The 24699-nt window shown below is 40.4% G+C and overlaps 1 protein-coding gene across 5 annotated transcripts in view; it reads right to left on the bottom strand.

Moving 5' to 3' along the window:
- The window catches only part of ptprz1a (protein tyrosine phosphatase receptor type Z1a), a 255622-nt gene that overhangs the window by 97876 nt on the left and 133047 nt on the right, over positions 1-24699 (bottom strand). For all 5 annotated transcript variants that reach the window (XM_060839467.1, XM_060839468.1, XM_060839469.1 and 2 more), the window contains exons 3-8: positions 21838-22017; positions 21441-21589; positions 11433-11528; positions 7349-7415; positions 5607-5764; positions 968-1118 (exon numbers count right to left, since the gene is read on the bottom strand). In XM_060839467.1, the coding sequence (XP_060695450.1) occupies positions 968-1118; positions 5607-5764; positions 7349-7415; positions 11433-11528; positions 21441-21589; positions 21838-22017 (801 nt within the window). The remainder of the gene's footprint in view (positions 1-967; positions 1119-5606; positions 5765-7348; positions 7416-11432; positions 11529-21440; positions 21590-21837; positions 22018-24699) is intronic.

Raw genomic sequence — 24699 nt, 5'->3', positions numbered from 1 at the left:
ATGGACCTGTTAATCTTGTCCTTCTAGATAGCAGATGCCATGAAGGTGCTGAAGGAACCTTGATAAGTTACTGCAATACTTCTTCTAAATGGGATGCACTGCTTGATAATGCATCAGTGGGGAAGATAATGAAGGTTGAAGATGGTGAATGGGGTGTCAATCAAGCAGGATTCTATGTTCTTAATGAGTATGTTGCTGGAGTTGCAGCCATTCAGGCAACTGGGGAGTCTTCAATCACACTCCTGAACTCCATCAGGTAGATGGTGGACAGGCTTGGGGAAGCAAGGAGGTGAGTTGCTCACCAAAGGATTCCCAGCCTCTGATCTGCTTTTGTAGACCTACTATTTATATATTAGTCCAGTTCAGTTCCCGGTCAATGGTCCTCCTCAGGATGTTGAAAGTATGGAATTAAGTTGTGATTATGCCATTGACATCAATGAGAAATGTTACAATTTTGTTGTTGGCGCTAGTCATTGTCTGGTATTTCTGTGGCATTTATGGTACTTACCACTTATCAGCCCAGGACTGGATGTTGTCCAGGGCTTTCTGCATGTGGACCTGGACTGGCTTAGTGTTTGAGTAGTCATGAATGATACAGAGCACATGGGCAAAAAAATCTGTGCTGTTACTCCAGTAGATAAGAGACACTACATAGTTGCAATTTCTTCCTTTCCTTTCAATCAAGTTGAAAGTCGTTAACTGCTGCATAAGATTTATTGAGCCTGTAGTGCAGTTAAAATTATAATTCATGCCTGATAGTTAACAATTTTATTTCAAACAAGCTGCAGTTTCATTACCGATTCCCACATGACAACAGTTCATTACCTTTAAAGTGTTTTGGATTACCTGAAGCTATGGTATGTGTTATGTAAACACACATTATTTCATCAACTTCTGCAAAAAATCGATCACAAAAGATCCAATGCAACATTTAGAGATTTATAATGGCGAACTGTTTTGAACCTACCTGGCTCATGAACCTCTTCTATGCCTGAGTAGGAGGAGAAAACTTGCCCAACGAATTGGTACTGCTGCTCCCTGTAGTTGTTCTGAAGGTAATCGATCAACATAACATAGCCAGACTGTTGCATGGTCAGCACCTCACAGAATACCTCCAGCTGGATCAAAGCACAAGTGTTTCAAAAATCCTTTCAACACAAGGACAGATTTATTCACAGAGCTGTCAAATGGCAGCTTCTTCATAACAAGAGAGAAAGGGAAGATCATTTAAATAAAAAAAAAGCCTAAACTGATCCTCACTTGTGATTTTTCTACTGGGGCAATTGAACATGAATCAAAATCAGGAAATGTTGACTAATTTCACCTCTTTGGCCCATGGGCAGTCAAGTTGTTGTAGGACCCACTGAAATGGGAACTGGAAATTGAATGAGACCTTCAGTCCTGTATGGCATCAACTTAAAATTTAATTAAAATACATTTAAGAGGATAATGCAGCTTATTTCATAGATTTGTTTTGGATGAATAGGTTATTGCCTGGTTAAGATATTAGGAGAAGCCCATTAAAACACACACATATTAAGGTTCTGTGAGGTGAAATTTCCAATATATTTTGTTAATTGTTTTTAAGTCATTGCAATTTTTGCTACAGTAGGTTCATTACACAGAGAATCACTAAGATCTGCAAATTTGAAAATACATTAATTTATTTGAGAAATTGTTATGAAACTAAAGATAAAATTACAGACAGTAGAATGCTCAAAGCAGACAACAAATTCAAAATCCCTTTGGAATACAGATATAGCTTGTATAATGACAATTAATTTACTCCATGTTGTCAAAACCACAGACAATTTCAAACAAAGGCATATCTGTTACTGCAAGTTCTCTAAGACAATTGGTAGCTTATTACTGAAAGATACTCATCAATGAACTTCCCTCCATTATAAGGTCAGATGTTCAACAATGATTGCAAAATGTTTAGCATCATTCACGATTCCTCAGATGCTGAAGCAGTCCATGCTTATTGCAACAATATACAGGCTTGGGCTGACAAGTGGCAAGTAATATAACACGCTATACTATACAATGCCAGGCAATGAAACCATCTCCAATAAAAGACAATCTAACCACTGTCCTTTGACATTCAATGGTGGTACCATCACTGAATCCCCTGCAATCAACATTCTGAGGAATACCATTGAGCAGAAACTGAACTGAGTTTGCATATAAATATGGTGGCTACAAGAGCCAGTAAGAGGCTACTGCAGTGAGTAATTCACCTTCTGCCTTCCCAAAGCCTGTCCACTATCTCAAGGCATAAGTCAGGAGTGTGGCAAAATACACCTCACTTGCCTGGGTGAGTGCAGCTCCAACAACACAAGAAACTTGACACTATCTAGGACAAAGTAGCCCGCTTGATTAGCACTACACCCACAAACATCCACGCTCTCCACCACCGACGCTCTGCAGCAGCAGTGTGTACTATCTACAAGATGCACTGCAGGAATTCACCAAAGATCCTCAGACAGCACCCTCCAAACCCACAACCACTTCCATCTAGAAGGGCAAGGGCAGCAGATACATGGGTACACCATCACCTTCAAGTTCCTCTCCAAACCACTTACCATCCTCACTTGGAAATAAATCACCATTCCTTCACTGTCACTGGGTTAAAATCCTGGAACTCCCTCCCTAAGGGCATTGTGGATTAACCTACAGTATGTGGGCTGCAGCATGTCAAGAAGGCAGCTCATCCCCCCGTCTTCCCAAGGGCAACTACAACCAGGCAATAAATGCTGGCCCAGCCACTGATACCCACATCCCATGAATGAATAATGAAAAATCAACAGGAATGGATTGCTAATGAGCATTTACTTTAATTTTTCATGTCTCCAGGTCTTGTTCATGATTTGAGCATGTGTGAGCAAATCTCTATTTTTCACTGTTGTCTGGGGACTGCTGTGGATGGGTCAGTTAGCTTGTTTGGCTGGGTGGCTGTTTTGTGACGCAGACTAATGAGTTCCATTCCCACATGAACTGAGGACACTGCAGAAGGTTCCTCCTTCTCAAAGTTGCCCCTCACCCAAGGCATATTGACCCTCAGGTTAAATTTACCACCAGTCACCTCTCTTTCTCTCTGCAACTTGTGGCTTTCCCTTTGCACAGAGCTCACCACAATTCAGCAGGTCTGCTAGGTCATGCTGCTTTCAGGTGTGATTAAAATAAAGAAGGTATCATTTGGGTACACCAGGATGTAATGCTGGCATGCCACTCCATGTCTCTCATGGATCCTCCACAGCCACTGACCCAATGTCCATATCTTTAAAATTGACATTAAATATAAACTTCTAACAATCTAATAGGGCTACCATTCAAACAGTGCTGGAAAACTCTAATGCACAAGACAATTAATTTATATAAAATATTTAAAACATTAAATGCAGGAGAGATTCAAACAATTAGATCACTTAATCAGTTACCAATTCCAAGACAGATAACTCTTTAATAACCTCTTAAGATTGTCAATCAACATTTCATTATGAAGTGAAGAATGGGATCAGGGAAGACAAAGCTTCAAACTTTTGACAATTGTCAAATTCACTGTGCCTCCTCATTACTGTTCTATTCTTACATTACCTTTTTTATGGAGCAGGAAGCTGCAACACAGGATATACCTTTCTGAGGTTTTGGGGTGGGGGTGTCACCATTATGTGATCTACAGTAAATTTAATTTTCTAAATCTATACTAATGATTTATACAAAGAATCACATCATAATCTAGGCTTGCTGACAATATAAAGCGAGGTGGAAAAGTTATAAGGAAGACATGGAGACTAGCAGGAGATGTGGACATTTTAAGTGAACAGGCAACAGAGAATTGGTTGGAGCATGATGTGAGGAAGTTTATTCATTTTGATCATGAAAATAAAGAAGTAGACTATTTTTATGAGGCATGAATTTTGTCAATGGTAGCATTCAGAGCTAACATTCAATAAATAATAAGAATGCCAAAGGCAAGTTGGCGATTATCATAGGGGGATTAGAGTTGAGGAACAAAGAAGTCTTGCTACAATTGTACAGGCCTTTGAGACTACACCTGGAATACTGTGTGCAGTTTTCATCACCAGATTTAAGGAAGGCTATACAGTATTAAAGTCAGTATAATGAAGACTAATTAGACTGGTGCCAGCGATGAAAAGATTTCCTATACAGAAAAGCTATATGGCACAGATATTCAATGGAGTTTAGAATGAGAGGTACCGTCACTGAAGTACATAATATTCTGAAAGACCTTGACAGGGTAGACACTGGAAGTTTGCTTCCACTGGTTGGGAATCTAGAACACTCAGGCACCATGTTTATTGAGGACTGGGACAAGGAAAACGTTTTTACCCAAATGGCTGTGATTCTTTGGAACAGATTGTGAATGCTTTTTAGTCAGCAACTATTTTCAGGCGCTAAAAGACAATTTTCCATCTCAAAAAGATTCAAGGATTATCAGGAGAGGGCATAGAAGTTCTGTTGAAATGTGAAATCGTTGAGAATTATATTAAGTAATGGACAGGCCCGACAGAATTTATGGTTCACTCCTGCTCTTATTTCTTGTCTTATGTCTGTGGAGGATAAGAAAATATTGAGTCCTGGGCTGCTGACCCCAAGAACTGAGGGAAGCTTTCTAACCAGACCGACCTGCATCACCCCCTCTTCCAGCTCCCCACACCTCATTACATTTCAGCCTCCAAAACTCAATTGCTCCCCATCCACTTCTCTTGGAGACAAATATATTACAGAAATAGGATTTAGAGGAGAGCTTGGGTTTCAGAATTTGGAACAGGCCTGACTCCTGTTTCTCTGGCAAGTAGTGAAGATTGGGCCCAACAATTAACAAGTGCTAATTTGTTCACTGAAAAAGAAAGTGTTTCTGATTACTGGAAAGTTTTATTTAATTATTTTTTTAAACCTGTAGCTAATTCAATATATTTCTGATTTTTGGGATTTTCTGCTTCCGTTCTCTTGATGCCGAACGTACATGCATATTTGAAAACCATGCACCAAAGATTCGTAAGTGGCCACCAATTAAATATAATTTAATAGGTAGGGAATGGAGGTAGGGGTGGTGGTAGGGGGAAAGAATGGATCATGGACTGGAGCTGAAGATTTTCTGATACTTCCTTCTACCATGCAGTATAATTCCTGAAATGGAAATATATCTTGGAGATATCTAGTGTTCTGACAACATTTCAAGGACAGCACAATGAAGGGATATTGAGACCCAACAGGAAAATCGAGTGAGGCTCCATACGTACTTATTCTGAAAATTACAATACACACACACACACACACACACAGTCCCTTGTAAAAAAAGAAATTGTCCCAGATTATGAAAATTTAAACATTTCTGGGGCTGCACACTGTGCTCACTCAGCAATTATTCTGCAGAGGATTATGTACCACACAATCTTCTGGAACTGGCTCAACATGGTACCTTATGGATTGGGAATAGGGAGCACAGCACTGCAGTTATTGCTGACTCTTGTAAAATTAATAATATTTCTGTTACATCCTGTGACTTTTCTACTTTGCATTAAGCTACACAATTTACAAACTACTGCACAACTTAAACACTGTAAAGTAGTGGAATTTACCTGAATTTCAGAAATGGGAACAGTTTCTTTAAACACAATCCATTGGACAGTTTCTGTACAGGGAGGTGTAGTAAGGGAGCCATTATAACTATAATATTTATCCGTGGAGTTTGGAAGAAGGTTCAGTAAAATGAATGGTTCCACCATTGCCTGTTTTCCTAAAACGATGAAAAATCTTGAATGAAGATTCACTTTGTAGAAAACAATCACTTCTTTAACTACTAAATGTCAATATTAACGTTAGCATACTATACGAGTAGCTGTTCATATAGTAGAATTATCAAAGAATACAAGGGGTAGCTTTGAATTAATTGGCAATTTTTGCAAGCTTGAAGCAACCTTTTTTTATGAATATCTCTCCCAATTTTTTTTAACTCCAATGGATCCACCAGCATCCACATCACACAATTACTTGCACAGTTTTATAAACTGGCAACCAAGTGAGTCCTATTTCTGAAATTACAAGTCGATTCAATTGCTTATTTCACAGCTATTCCTTCGCTGGATTTGGTTTAGTTTGCACATGTACTCAATGTGCTCACCAGTCCTTATTATTTTGAAAGTATTTAAAACAAACTGGGTTAATGGCTACCCTGTAATAACAGAAAGAGGAATTTCAGGTGCGCTCAAAGTTTAAAATTCATTATCCCACAGTATGAATTTATTCATCCATTATATTCATTAATTTGTGGCAAAGCGTTTTAGAAATCAGAAATGAGAAAGTTATTTATTGTGTTAAATTTATAGTATAAAATTGCCTTGGGCTGCATGCAGGTTAAAGCTCCCCAAAGGCATTCTTGGAGTTCAGGAGATTTGTGTCTGTGAGAGGGTTACCTGTAATGGCTAAAAATGTAGGCAAATATTTCCCAGCTGATAAAAGAATTATCGAATCATAGAATGGAATTCCTACAGTGTGGAAGCAGGCTATTCAGCCCATCAAGTCCACATCAAACCTCCAAAGAGCATCCCACCCAGACTCACTACTCCCCCCCACCCCCCCATACCTGTAACCCTGCATTCCCAATGGGCCAGTTAACCTAACCTACACATCCCTGGACAAAATGGGCAATTTAGCATGGTCAATCCACCTAATCTGCACATCTTTGGACTGTGGGAGGAAACCAGAGCATCCTGAGTTGCCCAAGCGGAGACGGGGAGAATTTGCAAACTCCACACAGTCGCCCAAAGATAGGATCAAATCTGGGTCCCTGCAGCAGTGCTAACTTACTGAGCCCACAGATCAACAATAAAATAAAATGCACAAGAAGTGCAAAAGTATTTTTCTAAACTCGAAGGAAAAGAAGTGAACTTATTTTAAAATATTAATCTCCCTATGCGAATGGAATAGTTGAGATGTCATGGATGTGTCTGCCAGACTACTGCGTGAAGAGTGACTCTAATTAATCCTGCCAATTCCAACAGCGATAAGGCTATTGGCCACTGTCAGCTACAATCCCAGAGTGCCTGCTTGAATTTACAGTATCCAAATCATTTTTTGCGAATGCTGATTCACTAGATTTTTATTTCCAGTATATTTTTCATCTTTAAGAAATGTTAGTTAACATTCGCACAATTTATATAAGTAAAACCTATTTTCCTGTTCCTTAATATTATTTCAGAATCCTACATAATAACAATTAATAAGTCACTTTGCTCAGTTTGAATTCTGAAGCCTTTTCATTTCTTTCAATCTAGATACACTGGAGTGGTTCCCTCCTTGACTATTTATCTACTGAACTTACCATATCGGCTAACTGCTTCCACACCACGTATGACACTTTCATAATCCGTATTATCTTCTGGACCAATCTGTAAAATTGAGACAGTTTTAAAATTGGTTGTGTTATGAAGATGGGGGTGTACTGTACCATTAAGAGAGTTAAAAGCTAGCAGCGACAGCACTAAGTGTTCTCAATAAGACACAATGTAACATGTGCTCCAGCTACTGGGGTAGCTGGTTGCCTGGAAATGACAAAACAGATTTGAATTGGACCAATCAGTTTAAATTATACTCCCTCCTCCCCCCCCCCCCCCCACCCCACCAAATACCAAACTCCAATCCAATATTAATTTAGTATATTGACAATCTTAAAAGCCAATGACACAATCTGATGTTTTGGGGCTATAAGACTGGAGAAAATTGAACAGTTGGGAGGAGAACTGCCAAGCCACCAGCATGTAGAGACTGCCCAAAAAAATCTCTCTTAAAGATACCTTTATTGATCAGTAACCTATGAAGAAGAATCCCAAAGAAGAAGAAAAGAAGACAGGAATACAGAGAAAACTGAAAGCTGCCTGATTTTGAGAAAAGTAGTTTTGTTTTGTCAATCTTAATTGGGGGTTTTATCGGACTAGTATTATAGAGGGGAAGGTAAGAGATAGGTTTGAGGAAGGAGTTGTAAATGGTTGTTAGTTAATTATTCTCTGTTATACTTGAAGAAATAAAGTTGTTAATTTTTACTTTAAACAGTTTTTGATTGCTCGAATTTTCGCAGATTACTGCACGGGTTAAATCTTTTCTGTGTTGCTGGTTTTAAATAAGCAGGAGAGTTTACCCCATGCCGTAACAGTTGTTTTCTTCAACATACCCCACATTAATAGCACATTGGTGATTAAGTTTAGATATGATGTATGTTAAAAGTGCCTTCCTGCCATACCGTTTATTGATTTGTTTAAAGAATGCACTGGTAACAAATCAAGTGTAAAAATCATGCAAGTGTACTGTAAGAAAACAATTACTCTTCTGACAGTACCTCTTCTACTCACAAATTATTATTTGTAATATGTTGCAAATAATCAAACATCTTACTTTATATGTAATAAATAAATCTCAGCAGGAATCAAAACTTTATGAAAACACACCGAAATCTCCATTTATTTTGACATAGAAATATTTACAATAACTGAGATAAATTGATCTTTCACTTGAACAATGAGAAGAGATTACAAGCTGTGGTGAGCTGTGTGTGACAGAGTGACGATTAGGAATTTGATGTAGCTCTTTAAAAAAATTGGAAAATGGAGGCCACACAGCAAGCAGTGTTGGTAAGAAGGAGAGTCTGCCTTTAACTCCAGGAATTCTCTCCAGGACAGCATTACATGGAGGTGAGAGAGGACTCTGCCTATTACTGATAATGCTAGCCTCAAGGTCTTGTCTGTGTGACAGATTGTAAATGTCACCAGACAGTGCATTTCATTAGGTGGTTGTCCAATGACCTATATTCCATGTAGGCAGTTTCAGCAAAACATTGGCAGTCAGGAATGCCCCTGCTTATAAATGTGGAATAGACGGAAACAGCAAGTTGGTGTAATCTCATTCTGGTGCTGTATGGGTTTTGGCATTGGTCCATTTTTACCCGCTTATTCCTTCAAAAATAAAGGAAAACGCGTGTGGGAAACCCGTTGTTCCAGTTCTACAGGCATACTAAATCATGCAGTGACAGGAACCTTGTGGAAAAGTGTCAAGAATAGAGAGATGAAAACAAAAATACAAAAAAAAGCAAAAAATACTCAGAGGTTAACTCAGCAGCAGCTATTTAAACACACTTTAGTAAACTGTAACATTGTGATTTAACTAAATTAGCTGCAATCTGGAGGGTGTTGATGTCTGCAAGAAGTTGCTTCACCATGGTAATGAAGCTGATGGACTTCAATGTGTTTCAGCATTTCCCAAAGGCCACCTCTGCTCACTGTGTCAAATAACTTGGTGAGGTCGAGAAAGGTGATGTTGAGCCATTGTCTTTGCTTCCAACATTTTTCTTGGTATTTATACTCAGACAAATACATGTCTGTGATGGCTCTGTTAACTCTGAAACCTCAACGGCTCTCTTGGAGGATTTATTTTGCAAAAGCAGAGACGAGCTTGTTCAGAGGTATTCTAAGTCAGAATCTTACCAGCAATAAAAAGGAAGGTGCTCCCACAATAAGTGGAGTAACCTGACTTGTCTCCTTTCTTTTTGTATGAAGTGATGATAACAGCATTGCACAGGGTCTGTGGAATCCTGCCCCAATCTCTAAAAACCATGAAAAGCTCATGGACTTGGTTTGTCGGGTAGGGGGGGCCACAGATGGAGGCTTCGGATGAAATTCCTTCGATCCTAAGGCATTATTCTGTTTACCTAATCAAAAGCAGTCACAATTTCTTCCTAAGTCAATAGATGTGAAGGTGGAAAAGAACAGCAGATCAGACAGCATCCGAAGAACAGGAAAGTCAACGCTTAGGGCTGAAATCCTTTGTCAGGACTGGGAGGGGGAGGGGAGCCCAGTAGTAAATGGGGTGGGTGGTTGGGGGGCGTTGGAGTTTGTGGGCTAGGTGGGATGGTGATAGGTGGATGCAGGTAGGGGGCTATTGTGATTGGTCAGTGGGAAGGGTGGAACAGAAAGGTAAGTAGGAAGATGGACTGGTTAGGTCAGGGAGGCTCGAGGGAGGTGGAGGGATTTTGAAGCTGGTGAAATAAATATTGAGGCCATTGGGCTGTATGCTCCCCAGGTGAAACATCAAGTGCTGTTCCTCCAGTTTGCATTTGGCCTCACTCTGACAGTGGAGAAGCCAAGGATGGACATGTCGCCCAGTGGATTGGGAGGGGAAAGTAAAATGGATGGCAACCAGAAGGTCGGGTTGGTTGATGTGCGCAGAGTGCAGGTGTTCTGCGAACTGATCCCTAAGTCTGCATTTGGCCTCCCTGATATAGATGAGACCACTTCGGGAGCACAAGATAAAATAGATCAGGTTAGGTGAAGTGCAGGTGAATCTCTGTCTGATCTGGAAGGATTGCTTGGAGTCTGGAATGGAGGTGAGTGGGGAGGCCGGGGCAGGTGTTATACCTATTGCAGTTGCAGGGAAAGGTATCAGGTGTGATGTTGAAGTTGATGTGGTGACGAGGGAGTCATGGAGTGAATGGTTCCCTCCAGAGTCAGGCTCTCATCCAGTTGTTCTTAGATAAGCTGTGGTCTGTTGGCGGATGGCAGTTTCATGCACTGTGCACTTGGCAATGCAAAATGTTTCAAATTGCTCTGACCAGTGACCTAGGGCTGGCACCTTGTTGATGTGCTGTGTCTTGCCATTGGGCACTCCTCAAAGTGCTTTTGTGTTTGAGTTGTTTGCCCATAGACAATTTTCAGTGCCTCGCAGAAAAACCATATACATCATGCAGGGAGCAGGGTAAATACAGGCTTGGGCCATTTTATGACATCTGCCTCTATTTTGATTCAATGGTATTTCAGTTTCTCCAAATAAAAGTATGTTCTTTCATTGTGTGTTTCCAATGAAAGCTCTGAAGTTCATGATAGAAAACTTCAAACAAAAGGGCAAGAAGCAAATCATCAATTAATGATCTTGGGCCAATTGTAGAGGTAGGGAATCAAATAGTGTCAAAATCCTGACAAAGAATGCTCGAGCACATGTGACAATAGAAATAGAGTATTGCTTCTCAAAATATGGAATGTCATAAGAGGCAAAAATAGCATTTATCAGCTCCAAGATAGGGTGTGAAGTTTTTGCAAATGTTAGGAATTAATGCCCATGCACAAACATTCCTCTTCTTGGACAAGGAAAAAGTAGTCATATTTTATGAATTTGTTTTTAGTAAGAAGCCATGCCCTCAAAGAGAAATTAGAAATTTTCCCCCCAGTTTGTTATCTGACCTGTGCTCACAATGGGAAAGCAAGTACACATTTTAAAATTTTACCTTCTTGCACCTAATTACAGATTTGAAAAAAAAATTGAGATGTGGGGCTGGTCTGAAGACAACGGAAAATATTAACCTTTTACATATTTACAGCTTTCCAAAGGAAGGATCAATTTCTTTACTCAAATAGTTTACACACCTCAAATAAGACCGAGAGAGCTTTGAGACTGCCTTGTCCTTGCAACGCCTCCTCAAAACTTTTAAAAAGATTTGACTCAAAGCAGAAGATCTGCATCTGAAAGCACATAAACAAATCTATTATTATTCTCGACTTCAGGTGTGTAGAGTAAATGTTAGTTACACTTTCATGGAGTACCAGATACAAGTTGCATCTATTTTGTTTAAATTTGCATACACTTATGGAACAGCCCTATCATTCCGACATAAATACGCTTCTGATATTTACAGAAATTTAAAATTACAATATAAACTAAAACATTGCATGCATATAGGAAACACATTGAGACAGTGATTCACAAGAATATTTTAGTGAATGGGGACCTGGATTAGAATTTAGCTTACGTCAGAGCAATAATGTCAAATTTTATTTCCTCTCTGCTGGCTAAGAGGCTACAAATAGCATGGAATTGGGAAATTCAAAACAGATTCTCAGGAAGCACCAGCCTACAGTAGATAACTAGCTCTATTTGCGCCACCAATTTAGCTACCTCTCATAACAATGTAAGCCTGAAATCAAAATGACGCAGTAGGTAGGATGGTATTGTGAAAATATTCCCTAAAAATGCAAATGACACAAAATCATGAAATACAATTTGTTTTGACATTTGACTTTGAGAAAACAAGGAGAATGATTCCAACTCAGACATAAAGAAAGACTGAGTTCTGAATCTCTTTTGGAATTAAAATTGTCAAAATTGAGTTTAGAAAAATGATTTTGCTCCAAATCAGAACAAATTTGGATATGCTTAATAAAAATGCATGACATTCAATTCATTGCCTTCTGAATGTTCATCATGGCTAATAAATTCAGTCCCAATGAAAGTAGGTTCCATTTTTGTTGAATCAGTGAAATGGCTCTCTCTCACACGCTGCCAATGAGGATTGCATTTAGCTTTTCAGAAAAAAAGGATAAACTTTCTGCAGTCATTACACTTAAGAATGAGATCAGAGTTATCTGTTGTTATTTTCCCCTATAGAAAAGGATTGATCAGGAGGAAGGGATCTTAATAGACCAGAGGCAGTCTTTGTGAATGGTGGGAAATGTAGATACAGGGCTGGAATACACATATAGGAAGGCAACTACACTTAATAGACTGAATAGATCTATGTTGCTGAACTTAAGTGAGCATAGAAGGTGTAAAATGTAGGTCTGAATTTTGCTATTTTTTTGGGCTAGGTGTCATTTACAGGGAGTTGCATGGAGGATTTTCCACTGTGCCTCATGGCAACTTTCCTTATTGCAAATCCTGAGCTCTGCTCCTCAACTGTCATCACAGAGGGACCCAACCAAGAAAGTGAAGTCGGCATCCTGCTTCAACAAACAGGGGAGCTAACTGGAGCAGTGGGGAAAGAGGGCAATGCTTTTGGACTGCCAAAGGAAGTCGCGGCAGTAGGTGCTGCCAGCATGGACAGAGATATCCAGCCAGTATCCTGGCAATAAGATACACTCAGGAATGTTGAAAGAAAGTCAGTGACCTTCTGTATGCCCACACTCACTCACTAACTCCATTCATACATTTGGAGATGCCGGTGTTGGACTGGGGTGTACAAAGTTAAAAATCACACAACACCAGGTTACAGTCCAACAGGTCTAATTGGAAGCACACTAGCTTTCGGAGCGTCGCTCATTCATCAGATGGTATAAATTCTGTGTGTTAGGATTGAGCCCTCCACTACCACCTGATGAAGGAGCGATGCTCTGAAAGCTAGTGTGCTTCCAATTAAACCTGTTGGACTATAACCTGGTGTGTGATTTTTAACTCCATTCATACATCTTCCATTGAGACTAATGGTCTACCACTCTCACTGCCGTGTGTAGCATCTTCACTCAATGTCTCTCACCCAACTCATCTTCAAAATGTAATAACTCTCCCTGACCTCTGTGCTTCCTATCCATGACTGGGAGCAGCTCAGCAAAATCAAACCTGTCCCTGCATCATCACTAACAGCCCTTCAAACCATTTCCATCCCACTCAGTTCATCCTACTGTCTCATTGCGGGAAGAAATATCACACAACACGGTGGAGATAGTGAAGATGGATTTAATATGGTGGACAGCATTTGTGTCCTCACCCTGCTACCAGGAGAAGATCCCCAAACTGGCTGGAGAGGATTGAAAGCATCACGTGGAGATCTGAGACCTCCAGGTGTAGACTACCAACTAATCTTTGTTCTGCACTCTCATTACCACCATTGTGAACATATTTGAAAGATGCTCAACTTCAACACTGTTGCAAAACTAATGGCCCCGCAAGTATCTACCAGCAGCACCCACACTGCCTTCACCCCAACCAGCTAGCACGCCCGCTCCACCTTAGAGGAAGAAACTATACATTCCCCAAAGATGTAGCAGCAAGGATTTCTTCTGAGAGTCCCACCTCAGTATGTTCTGTTTCTAGATTAGATGTGGGAGTGGATTCTGGTGAATACATCACTGGCACTTATCCACAGGTGGTGAAGGATGAAACAGCCCAGAGATGCTAGGCCTCCTAACTTCCCACTGCTTGTGATCTCCACATGGAAGTTGTAGCTGGAGAGGCTGAGCCTGCCTCTGGGCGGCACATTCTCTGAACATCTGAACACAAAAGGCCCTTGCATCTTATGCCCAAACCTTCCAGGCAAGCAGGCCTTACTAGAGAGCAGACTCCACTCCTATCCTGACTGCAGATCCCGGTACTGCACCTAGACATCGTGGGAGGGCATGGTCTTTAAAATAAAATTGCGCTGGGGGGGCATAGGTGGCTCAGGTGACGTACTTCATTGTAAGTATACATGCACCCTAAACCACCGCATGCCTGATTGACATTTTAGCTGTAGGGCCATGTTACAAGCCTCTTTATGCATTCCAAGGATTACAGAAACTGTAGTGGTGAGTACTGCTCATTTCAGAGAATCAGTATTGCAATTGATTTTTGGCATCCTCCAACCCTTGAGTGATGATAAGTACAGCCAGGTCTTAGCACTTCAGTGAGGAGATTGCCAAGTCCAAAGTTAATGTGAATGTCTTTCAGTAGCTCACTGCCTCTACTTCTGTTCCACACTTACGGCCACCTTGCATGTGACACCACTTGATCATTCTCAAGTGTACACTTCTCTGGAGGTAAAGGTTCATTCTACCTCTGACTGCCTGTGACTGGATTGGTTAGGATCATATTCACTGAAGTTTAGAAGAATGAGGGATCTCTCATAGAAACCTACAAAATTCTAACAGAACTGGACAGGTTAGATATGGAAGGATGCTCCTGATGATGGGGGGAGTCCAGATCAGGGTTCATAGCTTAAGGATAAGGGCTTTTTAGGACTGAGACAAGGAGTAATGTCTTCACCCAGAGAGTGGCAGCCTGTAGAATTCATTACCACAGAAAGCAGTTGTGGCTATACATTGAATGTTTTCAAGAAGGAGTTAGATATAGTTCCTCAGGCTGAAGGGATTGAAGGGTGTGGGGAAAACGTCAAAATGGGGTACTGAGTTGGATGATCAGCCATGATCATATTGAATGGTGGAGCAGGCTCAAAAGATCAGAATGACCTACTCTTGCTTCTGTTTTCTATGTTTCTATGTCTTAAAAAAGGAGCTCACATGGGCTTGTGCATCAAGGTTTCTCTGAATTTTATACTTCCTAGAGTCCTACCAATTAATATGTAATCCCTCACCTTGTTAGATGTCTCAAAATCCTGAAGAGTGTGAGGTGATGCATTAGATTCCATTTGCCACTGACTAGCTTGTCTGTTTGTCCTGGCATCGTAAACTTTACACCTCGTTGTTCACCACACACCAATTTCCATGTCATCTGCAAACTTATTGACAGTACCTCCTATACTTATCACTATCTCATTCATGTAACAGCCCTGAGGAGATGATGAGGGAAGGACCAAAGAAGCAAGTGGTGAGCTGCATCCTCCATGTAACAACACTGACTTCTATTTCAGGAATTGGCACTACCTCACTTCTCGTCAATACCTGAGAGAATCGCAAACTTCATACAAATCATGTGAGATTAACTAATAATGACATGCAAATATGTGGAAATAAGGTGCTCACTGCTTACCAGTGAGACTCCCCTCAAACCATTGAAATGTTAAGGGGAAAAATGGACATTTATTTCTCAATTTTGTGAATCAGATTTTTATTTCCACTCTTTGCATATTCTCCCAAAATTCTTTCCATTGCTCATGCCACTTGAGAAGATGGGAAAATTCCACCTTTAGTTTGATTTGACATTTTTTAATAGTACTTTTACGTTTTGAATTTTTTTGTAGTTAACAATGTACACAACTTCAGAGGACAAACAGAAGCCATATTACAGGAACATTTAGCAAATGGTTGTCTGCAGGAAAGAGATGGATTGACCAGCAGTAGTTAGCAATATAATTAAGTACTTTGTAGCAACAAACAACATCTCCAAGTAGTGCCTTGTCAGCTATTTATAAAGGGAATGGATATTATGGAATAGGCAGGAAGTATTTGGGAAGTGGAGTCCACTATGGAACCAATATCATACAAAGATATATATTTGGGGATCTGCAAAAAGGAAACTGCAGCGATTATAAAATAAAGTAAGTAGCAATACCGCAAGGGTCAAGATTCCTTGCAGGCTGAAGCCAGTTCTGGAATGGTTATGGACTAATTAAGGTTTTAAGCATTACCAAACAAAACTGGGAATTAGAGATGCGGTGGACAAAGTCGTAAGTCACAGGACACCAGGTTATAGTCCAACAAGTTTATTTAAGATCACAAGCTTTTGAAGTGCTGCTCTTTCATCAGGTGAAGTGGAGAGGGGTGCACAGGTACAGAATATGTAGGTGGAGAGACAAACGAAAGATAATTCCAGGTTATTAAGAGTGCAAATAGCTAAGTACGAATAGTGTGAGTAAAGTGTCAATAAAACTGTGATCAGTGTGCTTGCTGAGAGATATTTGGTGGAGACTGTGTTAAAGGGAAGAGAGAAACAAGAAGATGTAAAGGAAAAGCAACTTAACAGGATTGGAGTCTTAGGAAAGATGTAAGGAAAACAGCATCAGAAAATATATTGGATATAATTACCAAATAACCACGGGGTGGTTTGGCTTCCTGTAGTGCAATTAAAACTAATAAAATGTACGATTAAAATTGTATGGGTGGCAGTTAATGACTAACATGTCCTGACCCAAATTTAGACAGTAGAATGAAACTGAATGGTTACAAAATATTAAACAGAAAAAGAGTAGAAAGGACTAGCAATGGATTTCATTGCTTCTCATTTCATCAAAAGATTTCACTACACTATTAGAAAACAGAGATGGGGATGGCGCAAAAGTTAAATTTATTTGGCCAAAGTGATAAATGAGACAGGGAGCATTAGCAATGTCTTACAGACTACCAAGCAGTGAAAAGAACTTAGCAGAAGGGATAAGCAAGCAAACTAGAAAGGATATTTTGAAATTTTAATTGTCTGAAGTATGTGTCAAAGAAGGTAGTACCTTCCACATTTATAGGAATGCTTGCTAGATCATTGTGGTTCATGAACGCCTTTGAAATGGCTGGCCAAACATGTGAAAATGAGAGGGCCATGACTTAAGTCGCTACAGTCAAGAGTAACCTGGGAGTGGTGGCCAGAGATGTGACTAAAAATACCCTTAACTTGCAGCACGTCCAGATTTTGTGTTATGCAGTATTACAATTTAAATAAGAGTGGGTCTTTGATGAATAATCCATTTAAAAATGGCCGTTCAAATGGAAGATGTTTGAAAATCTTAACAGGTCAGAAAAGAAAAGGGTGATGGTGGACTTGGTTCCAGGTTTTGAGCAAATAAACAATGTAATGGCAGGGGATGATCTAGGAGACCATAAGACCATAAGACATAGGAGTGGAAGTAAGTCCATTCAGCCCATTGAGTCAACACCGCCATTTAATCATGGCTGATGGGCATTTCAACTTCACTTACTCGCACTCTCCCTGTTTCCCTTAATTCCTTGCAAGAATTTATCAATCTCTGCCTTGATGTCCCGGCCTCCACTGTGCTCCATGCAAATGAATTCCACAGGCCCACCACTCTCTGGCTGAAGAAATGTCTCTCATTTCTGTTCTAAATTGACCCCCTTTATTTCTAAGGCTGTGCCCATGAGGCATATTCTCCCTGCCTAACTGAAACAACTTTCTAGCATCCACCCTTTCGAAGCCATGCATTATCTTGTAAGCTTCTATTAGATCTCCCCTCAACCTTCAAAACTCAAATGAATACAATCCCAGGATCCTCAGTCATTCATCGTATGTTAGGCCTACCATTTCAGGGATGATTCATGTGAATCTCCGCTAGACACGCTCCAGTGTAAGTATGTCTTTCCTGAGACAAGGGGCCCAAAATTGGACACAGTATTCCAAATGGGGCCTAACTAGAGTTTTATAAAGTCTCAGAAGCAATTCGCTGCTTTTATATTCCAACCCTCCTTGAGATGAATGACATTACGTTTGCTTTCTTAATCACAGACTCAACCTGCAAGTTAAACTTTAGAGAATCCTGGATAAAACTCCTAGATCCCTTTGTACTTTGGCTTTACGAATTTTCATACCACTTAGAAAATAGTTCATGCCTGTATTCTTTTTTCCAAAGTGCAAGTCTTCGCATTTGCTCACACTGAATTTCATCAGCCATTTCTTGGACCAATCTCCTAAACTGTCTAAATCTTTCTGCAGCCTCACCAGCTCCTCAGTACTATCTGCCTGTCCACCTAACTTCTTATCATCGGCAAACTTCACCAGAATGCCCCCAGTCCTTTCATTCAGATCATTAATATATAAAGTGAACTGCTACGGCCCCAACACTGAACCCTGCGGGAGACCACTTGTCACCAGCTGCCATTTTGAAAAAGAAACTTTTATCCCAACTCACTGCCTTTAGTCAGACAGCCAATTCTCAATCCATGCCAGAAGATTACCTCGAACACCATGGGCCCTCATCTTACTCAGCAGTCTCCTGTGAGGCACCTTATCAAAGGCCTTTTGCAAGTCTAGATAGATTTTGATACAGAATTGTCTCAAAAGTAGAACACAGAGAGTGGTGGTGGAGGGTGGTTTTTCAGATTGGAGGCCTGTGACCAGTGGAGTGCCACAAGGATCGGTGCTGGGTCCACTACTTTCCATCATTTATATAAATGATTTGGATGTGAGCTTAAGAGGTATACTTAATAAGTTTGCAGATGACACCAAAATTGGAGGTGTAGTGGACAGCGAAGAAGGCTACCTTGGATTACAATGGGATCTTGATCAGATGAGCCAATGGGCTGAGGAGTGGCAGGTGGAGTTTAATTTAAATAAATGAGAGGTGCTGCACTTTGGAAAAGAAAATATTAGCAGGACTGATGCACTTAATGGTAAGGTCCTAGGAATGTTGCTGGACAAAGAGACCTTGGAGTACAGGCTCATAGCTCCTTGAAAGTAGAGTCGCAGGTGGACAGGATAGTGAAGAAGGCACTTAGTATGCTTTCCTTTATTGGTCAGCGTATTGACTACAGGAGTTGGGAGGTCATGTTGAGCTTTACAATACATTGGTTAGGCCACTTTTAGAATATTGCGTGCAATTCTGGTCTCCTTCATATCGGAAATATGTTGTGAAACTTGAAAGGGTTCAGAAAAGATTTACAAGGATGTTGCCAGGGTTGGAGGATTTCAGCTAAAGGGAGGGTTGAATATACTAGGGCTGTTTTCCTTAGAGCATCAGAGGCTGAGGGGGGACCTTATAGAGGTTTAGAAAGTCATGTGAGGCTTGGTTAGGGTAAAGAGACAAAGTCTTTTCCCTGGGGTGGGGGAATCCAGAACTCGAGGGCATGGGTTTAGGCTGAGAGGGGAACAATATAAGCATTCTTCCAATCATAATGGACTTTCCCTGACTCCAGTGACTTTTGAAAGCTCACAACCAATGCCTCTGCTATTACACCAGCCACCTCCCTCAGAAGTCTCGGATGTAGCCCATCGGGGACGAGAGATTTATCTTTGTTTAGACCTTTTAGCTTTTCTTGCACTTTCTCTTTTGTAATGGTTACCATATTCAACTCCGTCTCCTAACTTTCCTTAATTGTTGGGATATTACTCATGTCTTCCACTGTGAAGACTGACGCAAAGTACTTACTAAGTTCTTCAGCTATTTCCTTATCTCCCATCATTAGCCTTCCAGCATCAATTTGGAGCGGCCCAATGTCTTTTGCCTTTCGTTTGTTTCTTATGTATTGAAAGAAACTTTTACCATCATTTTCTAATGTTACTGGCTAGCCTACCTTCATATTTGATCCTCTCCTTCCTTATTTCTCTCTTTGTTATCCTCTGATGGTTTTTGTTGCCTTCCCAATCTTTCGATTTTCCACTGCTCTCTCTGTTTCTGTGATACATTTCCTAAGTTCCTTTGTCAGCCATGGTTTCTAATCCCTCCCTCTGCTCCCCAGCCCTGGATAATCTTTCTTTTCTTTGGGATGAACCTCCGAACTGTGTCTTCAATTACACCCAGAAACTCCCACAATTGTTGCTCTGCTGTCTTCCCCACTGCTTCCAGTCGACTTTCATCAGTTCCTCTCTCATGCCCTTGTAATCACCTTTATTTAACTGTCACACCATTACATCCAATTTTGTCTTCTCTCTTTCAAACTGAGACTGAACTCTACCATATTATGATCGCTGCCTCCTAAGTGTTCCCTAACTTAAGATCTTTTATAAAGTCTGTCTCATTACATAGCACTGAATCCAAAAAAGCCTGCTCCCTTGTGGGCTCCATCACAAGCTGTTTCAAATACCATCCTGTAAGCATTCCATGAATTCCCTTTGGATCTCAAAAGCAATGACAAACACAGACCCAGCAAGGGCAAACCTCAATGCTATAGCTGGTCTCTGTAGGGATTGAACCCCATGGCCTTGCTAATATCAGCACCACAGTCTAACCATCTAAGCTAACCAACCTACACTGAGCCAATAGGACATTATTAGGTTAAATTTAAAAATGAGAAAGGAAGAAGCACAGGAAGAAATAAAAATATCTGACTAAGAGTAGAAAATTTGTTTTTAAGAAGTAGAAAGGGAACTATCCCAAATAAATTGGCAAACCAGCAGTTGACTGTACTTAAATTGCCCCATTGACTATAATACACTGCGGGATAGTTCTAAGGGTGTGGTAGGGTTTCCTTACCAAGGGAAGGATGCACTAGATTTTTGTTCGGAGTTAGGAAGCTTTGCGGATCAATTAAAATGAAGCCTGCAATCTTATTCCAGAATTCCGGGCCCCATTCGTGACGCCCCTTGTTTTACCAATGTAGGATAAGCTGCAGGTTGCAAGCACACACTGTGCCCTCTCAACCCTACATTGCAGGGATAAGAATCTCCCGATTTTCCATAATTTACATGAAGTCAAGCCAACGTTTTCAAAACGTTGTGGTTCACAGTCCCTCAGAGGTTGAGAGCCATGGTCTAGAGCTTTTGAAAGGTAAATTCTAAAGGTCTTAATGCATGCTTGCAGTGCAAAGTTACATCCTTTCACAATGCCCCATGGCCCCTCATACCCTACATACCAAGCAATGGAATTTCCGTACTCGGGAAAAAGACCCAACTTGAGTTTCTGCTGTTTCTGAAGAAGGGTCACTGGATCTGAAACATCAACTATGCTTTTTCTCCACAGGTACTGCCAGACCTGCTGAGTTTCTTCAGCAATTTCTGTTTAGCTTTCAGATCTTCAGCATCCACAGTTCTTTGCTTTGTTTTATGTCTGATTTTACTTATGTTCATACACTAAGATAACACTCAATTTAAAGTTTCCTTCTTTCTTTCAATAAATTGTAACATTGAAATGCAATGTGGATGTGCTGAGTCTTGGAGTTTCAAGTCTCAGGTAGAGTCTAGACCAGTTTTCTTCAGAAAATCGACGCAGGTACCTTTTGTATATTAAATACATAAATTTAGAAAATATATATACATATATTAGATCAAATATTAAAATAAAAGCAAATCACCTCCAATGGAAATTTTTGTCCGTCTATGGTATGTTCTGATCCTTCTGTTGCATTACACTTGCCCCAGTGGAACATTATCTTGCCTGCTTTGTATCTGGACTTCATACCACCACCACTTATGTAATATTCATCTGTCAAATTCATTTCCACTGAAGATGAAGAATAAAAGGTGTTTGACATTAGTTATCCTGTTGTAAGTACATCGGGTGTGTTATTAAAACAAGGAAATATGCTTGTAGAACAAATTTCAGCAATAAGGCATCCCAAGTAAATGGGGGGGGTGAAAAATAGTAAAGGTAACTTTATTCTAATTCAACTGTAACAGATCAGTCCCAAATACAGGGGAAAGTACCTTGAAATGTAGCTGTGATATTTTAAATGGAAATAAGGCAAATACCTGTTTTCCCATTGTTGTGAATGACTGTATTTCCACTGGATTCACGGTCCCAGCCCTCAAACAGCAATTTTCGAAAATTCATGTTGACTTGAGTAAAACCATCATCTATATTGATGGGGGATTGTTTAGGACCAGAGCAAATTGGATATTTCTTCACCCAGTTCTTCTGATTTAACTGACCTGAAAAGCATCGAAATATCAACACATTGCTGAACAATTTTGGTAAAGCTGGTGTAAAATACTGCATTGTCATTTCAAGCGTTGACTTTGTTTTATGAAGGATCTAAAACATTACCTAGTTACAGAAAGATAATTCACAATAAATGTAGATAGTATTAACAGCTAACTAATAAGGATATAATACAATCAAAGCAATCTAATTACTTCAGGTGTCAGATACTTATCCATGATTTAGAATCAGAACAAGCACCCTAGGCATTGTTTCTTTTAAGTAATCTTGAAATTAAGGTCATCAAACTCAGAAGAAGTGAAAATTGGTTTAGACACTTCTTTGCAACCCACTAGACGTTACTTTCTATTGATAAACTGCTAGGTGGGTGGGCTAGATTAAAATGAGCTCTGCTCATAGATGATTGGTGACTTTGATGCCAAGTGTTGCATTATAACACTGTACATGTTTCCTCAATCTGTGAGGAAAAGCTGGCTAAATCTGGAGTGTGAATGAGGCCAACTACCACTGCAAACAACTACACCAGCAGTGGAGATTTTAGATCAACGGTAAGGACGAAAGAGTTAAACAATATTTTTAAAATCATTCACAAGATATGGAAATCACTGGCAAGGTCAGTATTTACTGTCCATCCCTAATTGCCCTCGAGATAGTGGTGGTGAGCCACATTCCTGAATCACCATGGGTCCCTTTGGTGTAAGGAAAGACACACACAGCGCTGATTGGGACAGAGTGTGTCTTTAGTTTTACATATCTCAAACCTGGCAAATCTAGATTCAATCTACCAGCACCAGTTGGCATGGTTATGTTTATAGGGCCAGACTCTGCCAGAGCTTGAAAGGAAGACAGATAGAGAAATGCTAGAATCTATTATGAATCAGGAACAATGCATTAGTCACATCTTAAGGCTGGTTATTAGGTCAGATTTGCTCGGTTTTTTTTCTGGGGACATAGATGAAACACATGGGTATGTCAATACACTGACCTTGGTTGGAGGTGGCATAAAGATGCACAACACCATTTGGCAATGAATGTTGGAAAAAAAATTGTAACATGCCTTTACACAACTGAGTGAGATTACTATCAGATGCTCAGTGAAATGCTGTTCAGGTGCAGTATACAAAACGAGAATTGTCACAATAAATTGTTATATCATTCTGGAACAAAAATTAGTTGGTTAACCAAATTGGATTGCCCATGACCCAACTGAAATAGTCTACTGTTTCTTTCTAAATTGTAGGGTGTGTGGTGTGTGGAGAGATTTACAGTTATCTGAAATACAAAACTAATATCTCATGGTTGTGTACCTATTTATATGTAAGTTGTCATTAAGTCCAGTACAAGGAGTGCACACCATAAATAACTACCTTTCAATATCTTGAATATGAGAGCCAAGGCTAGCTTTTCTGCTGTTCAAATTCTGCCACTTCAAAAGACAAATTAAAAAATGGATTGCTATATAGTTTCCATCACTTAGGCCCTGAGGTTCAAGATCAGCATAAAACATATCAAGAGTAGTTTATGTTTGGATTTCTTTTCCATAAACTTGAATTGATGCTAGATCAACTGTTTATTTTAAAACAGATTGATAGATATTTATAATCCAAATAGAGTCCTTTTAGTAATTAGTCACAGTGTACTTGGATGTAGAGTACTTCATATCCATGTGGCATCACCATGTAAACCTCGTCCCATACTGTATAAGATGGCAACCACACTGAAACCTGATTTTGTAATCTTTTCCTCAGATTACCAGTCATGAAAGATTAAGGAATACTGACAGAAAGTGACAGATTTGTAAAACAGCACAACAATGAGGATTGTCAAGAGGAAAATGTCAAATGCTGCAAATCTAAAATAAACAGAAAATACAGGTAATGCACAACAGCTCACTCTGCATTGGAATAAGAGAGAGGAGCCAACAGGTCAGATGTAAACTTTCAACAAGTTCGGCATTTTCTATTTTATTTCACAAGTTCCTGGTTGCATTGTCTTGAATAAACTCAGAGGAACCTTGATTATCCAAATGAGATGGGCGGGCACTACTTTGTTCAGATGATCGACTATTCAGTTAGTCGATTAAATCCCTTTCCTCTGGGGCGCGAGTTTTCAAAGTCTGCTCCCCATTCAGGAGATGAGGCAGCAGCACACAGTGCGCCAACCCCAGCCTGACCCCATCCAACACTGCCCCCCTGGCCCACCCGTGTCCAATACCACCCCCACCCCATCCAACACCGCCTCCACCCCATCCAACACCCATGTCTAATACCGTCCCCCCGGCCGTCCCCAACCCTGTCCAATACCACCCCCCACCCCTGTGGCCCCCCTGTCCGCCCCCACCCCCTCTCTGGGGCAGCCGGACTGTACACCAACAACAAGACTGTTGCGAGGGGTAAGTCTCCAAATAGCAAACACACACAAACACAACTTTTTACTACAACGTTCTGACAGGTTCCACATTTTCCCTGTACAGGACAATATTGGAGCGATTACCTGGTGAAAGGGGGGGTGGGGTTTAGGGTGCACCCCTGTGTAGAACTCCAGGGAAAGTGTGGGGAGAGAGAGGGTGGGCAGGAGGTCAGTCATTTGGAGACGGTGCCTGTTTAATCACTGTTGGAAACATGTCTTTGATGTAATGTTTCTATCGGGACCTTGAGATTTCCTTTCGATAA

This window comes from Hemiscyllium ocellatum, chromosome 19 (assembly GCF_020745735.1).
Source record: "Hemiscyllium ocellatum isolate sHemOce1 chromosome 19, sHemOce1.pat.X.cur, whole genome shotgun sequence".
In the NCBI taxonomy this organism is placed as follows: Eukaryota; Metazoa; Chordata; class Chondrichthyes; order Orectolobiformes; family Hemiscylliidae; genus Hemiscyllium; species Hemiscyllium ocellatum.
The sequence above is the reverse complement of the archived record's forward strand: the minus strand, read 5'-3'. Positions and strand labels throughout refer to the sequence as shown.